This window comes from Tachysurus fulvidraco, chromosome 2, assembly GCF_022655615.1.
Source record: "Tachysurus fulvidraco isolate hzauxx_2018 chromosome 2, HZAU_PFXX_2.0, whole genome shotgun sequence".
NCBI classification, from domain to species: domain Eukaryota; kingdom Metazoa; phylum Chordata; class Actinopteri; order Siluriformes; family Bagridae; genus Tachysurus; species Tachysurus fulvidraco.
In genome coordinates, this window is record NC_062519.1 from 42,912,183 (window position 1) to 42,917,182 (window position 5,000).

At 40.5% G+C, this 5,000-nt stretch overlaps 1 protein-coding gene across 3 annotated transcripts in view; it reads left to right on the plus strand.

Moving 5' to 3' along the window:
- The window catches only part of scube2 (signal peptide, CUB domain, EGF-like 2), a 37,646-nt gene that overhangs the window by 32,589 nt on the left and 57 nt on the right, over window positions 1-5,000 (plus strand). For all 3 annotated transcript variants that reach the window (XM_047810458.1, XM_047810456.1, XM_047810457.1), the window contains exons 18-23: window positions 153-320; window positions 2,247-2,408; window positions 2,766-2,963; window positions 3,062-3,214; window positions 3,307-3,386; window positions 4,178-5,000. The exon at window positions 4,178-5,000 is cut by the window's right edge and continues 57 nt beyond it. In XM_047810458.1, coding sequence (XP_047666414.1) covers window positions 153-320; window positions 2,247-2,408; window positions 2,766-2,963; window positions 3,062-3,214; window positions 3,307-3,386; window positions 4,178-4,324 — 908 coding nt within the window. In that variant the 3' untranslated portion in view covers window positions 4,325-5,000. The remainder of the gene's footprint in view (window positions 1-152; window positions 321-2,246; window positions 2,409-2,765; window positions 2,964-3,061; window positions 3,215-3,306; window positions 3,387-4,177) is intronic.

The window sequence follows — 5,000 nt, forward strand, 5'->3', positions numbered from 1 at the left end:
GTATGTGTGTATATACGTGTGTGTGTGTGTGTGTGTGTGTGTGTACACATATACAGTACGTGTGTATATACGTGTGTGTGTGTGTAATACTAAACTGTACATACAAGCGTCTTCATGTTCCTGTGTTGTTGTTGTTGTTCTCTGGGCTTTAGGTCAATGTTCTCCTGGATATTTCTCTCACAATGGCTTGGTTCCGTGTCGTCCGTGTACCAGAGGCTCGTACCAGTCGGAGAGCGGCCGCACTTCCTGCCTGCCGTGTGGAGGGAATCTGGTAACGAGGCACGAGGCTGCTGTGTCCTTCCAGTCCTGTGAGACTAAAGGTGAGGAGTGAGTCCTTAACACGTCAGTGCTGACTGCAGACACAGGTCCGTCAGACACACGGACGCGTGAGTGAATGGATTCTGAGTAAAATCCTTTTAATGAAAGTTTCATATTTCTACAAGTGTTCTACGAGTTTTTTTTTTACCACCAAATCTAATCATTTTAATACTAATGGTATTATTTAAAATTAATGTTTGGCTTTAGTAATGTTTGAGTACATTTAATCATTTTTTCTCTATATATATCTTGTAATTTATTAATAAATGTCACTTTAACCTACTTTAAGTACAGTTAGAGTAGAGTGTAATTATCTAACAGTTACTAGTATTTTATTTATTTTGCCTTTAACATGAAAGATGCTATTTAAATAAAATTGATGATGATGATGATGATGTAGTCAGTAGAGTGAGATTTACAGTGCCTTGTAAAAGTATTCACACCCACTGAACTTTTCCACATTTTGACACGTTACAAAGACAAACAAAAATGTATTTTATTAGGATTTTATGTGACAGACCGACACAAAGTGGCACATAATTTTGAAGTGGAAGGGAAATGATAAATGGTGTCCAAATTCTTTTTACAAATAAATATGTGAAAGGTGTGGTGTGCATTAGTATTCATCCCCACTGAGTCAGTACTTTGTAGAACCACCTTTGGCTGCAGTTACAGCTTCAGGTCTTTTGGGGTTTGTCTCTACCAGCTTTGTACATCTAAAGAGTGAAATTTTTTGCCTATTCTTCTTTGCAAAACATCTCAAGTTCAGTCAGATTGGACGGTGAGCATCTGTGACCAGCGATTTTCACGTCTCACCACAGATTCCCATTGGATTTAGGTCTGGACTTTGACTGGGCCGTTCTAACACATGAATATGTTTTGATCTAAACCACTCCGTTGTAGCTCTGGCTGTATGTTTAGGGTCACTGTCTTGCTGGAAGGTGAAGCTCCGCCCCAGTCTCAAGTCTTTTACAGACTCTTAACAGGTTGACACTTGATATCTAAGATTGCCTATTCAATAAAAGTTCTATTTTGGTCTCATCTGACCAGAGCACCTTCTTCTTCCACATGCTTGCTGTCCCCCACACGGCTGGTCGCAAACTGCAAACAGGATTTCTTATGGCTTTCTTTCAACAATGGCTTTCTTCTTGCTGCTCTTCCATAAAGAGCAGATTGTGGAGTGCACGACTAATAGTTGTCCTGTGGACAGATTCTCCCACCTGAGCTGTGGATCTCTGCAGCTCCACCAGAGTTACCCTGGGCCTCTTAACTGCTTCTCTTGATTAACGCTCTCCTCACACGTCCTGTCAGTTTAGGTGGACGTCCGTGTCTCGGTCGGCTTGCGGTCATGCCGTACTCTTTCCATTTCCGGATGATGGATCGTACATCATGCTCCGTGAGATGTTCAAGGCTTGGGATGTTAATTTATAACCAAACCCTGCTTTAATCTTCTCCACAACTTTATCCCTGACCTGTCTGCTGTGTTCTTTGGTCTTCATGATGCTGTTTGTTCACTAATGTTCTCTAACACACTTCTGAGGGCTTCACAGAACAGCTGTAATTATACTGAGATTAAATCACACACAGGTGACTGTTTACTCATTAGGTGACTTCTGAGGGCAGTTGGTTTCACTGGATGTTAGTTAGGGGTATCAGGGTAAAGGGGGCAGAATACAAATGCACACCAGACTTTTCAGATATTTATTTGTAAAAAACATTTGGACACCATTTATAATTTTCATTCCACTTCACAATTATGTGCCACTTTCTTTCGGTCTATTTCATAAAATCCCAATAAAATACATTTTTCTTTGTGGTTGTAACGTGACAAAATGTGGAAAAGTTCAGTGGGTGTGAATACTTTTGCAAGGCACTGTAAGTATCAGAAGCCTGAGGTTGTATGTTTTTTGGTTGGGTTCTGTGTACAGTGCAGTGTTCACCAGGACATTACTACAACACCAGCACTCACCGCTGCATCCGCTGTCCACTCGGAACCTTCCAGGTGGAGTTCGGCCAGAACTTCTGTGTGTCCTGTCCGGGAAACACCACCACGGACTTCGATGGATCCACTAGTATCACTCAGTGCAAAAGTATGTGGATAGATAGATAGATAGATAGATAGATAGATAGATAGATAGATAGATAGATAGATAGATAGATAGATAGATAGATAGATAGATAGATAGATAGATAGATAGATAGATAGATAGATAGATAGATAGATAGATAGATAGATAGATAGATAGATTGTACACATACTTTTGTCTGTATAGTGTATATAAATCCTTAACTTCATTCTTGCTACAAGCTCCAGCAGCTCCTTCACATTCTCTCGATATCTCTGTGCTTATAGTGTAGATATCTAGCAGCATTGTGGTTTCAGCCTCCTGACTGATTAATCCTGATTCTCATCCCTGCAGCTGATGTAATGTTGCTCTGTTCCCCAGACCGGCACTGTGGAGGAGAACTGGGTAATTTCTCCGGATTCATCGAGTCGCCTAACTACCCGGGCGATTATCCAGCTAACGTGGAGTGCACATGGATCATCAGTCCTCCACCCAAGCGCAGGATCCTCATCGTTGTCCCGGAGATTTTCCTTCCCATGGAGGACGAGTGCGGAGATTACTTAGTCATGCGCAAGAGCTGTAAGTAAATCATGTAATTTATTTTCAAATAAACAGAACCTTAGTGAGAACCCTCAGGAATGTGTGTGAGGAGCAGCATTTGTGTTCTGCTCCATCAGCTCTACCGAACTCGGTGACGACGTACGAGACGTGTCAGACGTACGAACGTCCGATCGCCTTCACCTCACGCTCCAAGAAGCTGTGGATCCAGTTCAGGTCTAACGAGGGGAACAGCAGGAAAGGATTCCAGATCCCCTATGTAACCTACGACGGTGAGCGGAGATGAAAACATGTTCTGATGTTCTGCAGTCTGACCCTGACATCTGTTCTTTTACTAATCATTTCTTTGTTCATCTGGTTTTAGAGGACTATCAGGAGCTGATCGAGGACATCGTCAGGGACGGGAGACTGTACGCATCCGAAAACCACCAGGAAATTCTAAAGGTAGGACGAAGGGACGGGTTTTGTTTACTGATAATAACATTCAATAAATTGCTCAATCAAACGTCAGCTTCAGGTCACGACAACGTTACGTCACACTGACGTCATGTGAACGACAGGTGAGTCACAAGTCGGGTCATTTCAGCCGAATGCAAAAGTTCCTCTCTTTTTTTTTTTGCTGCAATTGTTTGTATAAATTTTATTATTATTTTTTTAATTTCCTCTTATTTTATTTTAGTGGTTAAAAAAAACTTTTGCATTCAACTACTTTTTCTCAATAACACAAGTAAAACTCCACAGAACAAGGAGCTAATGCTGAAGTCTACCGTGAGTCACACTGCCCCCTTGTGGATATAATAAAAAAATACAGGCGAGAGTTCAAAAGTTTGACACGAATGTACATTTCCAGACTCTCTCATCCACAGCCATTTACATTTATCTCATTTATACAACTGAGCATTTGAGGGTTAAGGGCCTTGCTTAGGGGACCTGGGATTCAAACTCACAACCTTCTGCTCAGTAAACCAGCAGCTTAAACACTGAGCTCTACATCCCAAATGTAAACGTATCGTTATTCTACAATCTGTCTAAAATTATTTGAAATGTACGAAAAATTAAAACTGAAATGCATCAAATCAGTTGAACAATACAAGAATATAACATTTTTTACACACACTTATTGGTATAAATTGTATTTCTTTTTTTTATTATTTACATTTTTGTTTGCATTAGAAAAAGATCATTTTTACTAAATAAATAAATAAATAAATACATGTTGAAATTCAACTCCACAGGACAAGAAGCTCATGAAGTGTCTGTTTGATGTTCTCGCTCATCCGCAAAACTTCTTCAACTACACCGCCCAGGAGTCCAGAGAAATGTTCCCCAAATCCTTCATTCGGTTTCTGCGCTCCAAAGTTCTGCGATTTTTACGTCCTTAAAATGAAACGTCTGTGGATTGACGGAATGTGGCACTCGATTTGGATCGTGATCCTGGATAAACAAAAATGTCCAAAATCCCAGCTGTTTGAGGACGAAGACCAAAACGCAGCTCCATTATGTCTGAAGAAGAGCAACACTGGTAAAGGAATAAATAACTGCCTCTGCTTTTCTGACCACAGCAGATAAAATGCTGTGATGAGGTCTGAACACACTGCTAACGTTCACACGCTGGTGGGGAGAAATTAGAAATCTTGTAATTACATATGACTTTATTTTTGTTTTTTTAAAGCACTCCTCAGGATGTAGTGGCAGGAAGAGCAGTTAAATCACGTGTATATTATGTACAAAGCTTCTAGATTCAGGAAAACTCTCATAATATTGTATTATTTGTTTGTTCCTTTGTTAACTTCATCGATCTTGTTTACTTCAGTCACCTGCTGCAATAAACCTGTTAAAGACCCAGATTGTTCAGTGGCTCTAGGACACAGATACAGTGTACACACACACACACACACACACACACACACACACACACACACACACACACACACACACACACACACACACACACACACACACTAACACAGAGCTCTGGAATTCAATTCAGATTTCATTTCCTTGCAGCACTGAGACTCGACGATGTACTCATTAAATGTTACAGAGAGTAAATTAATG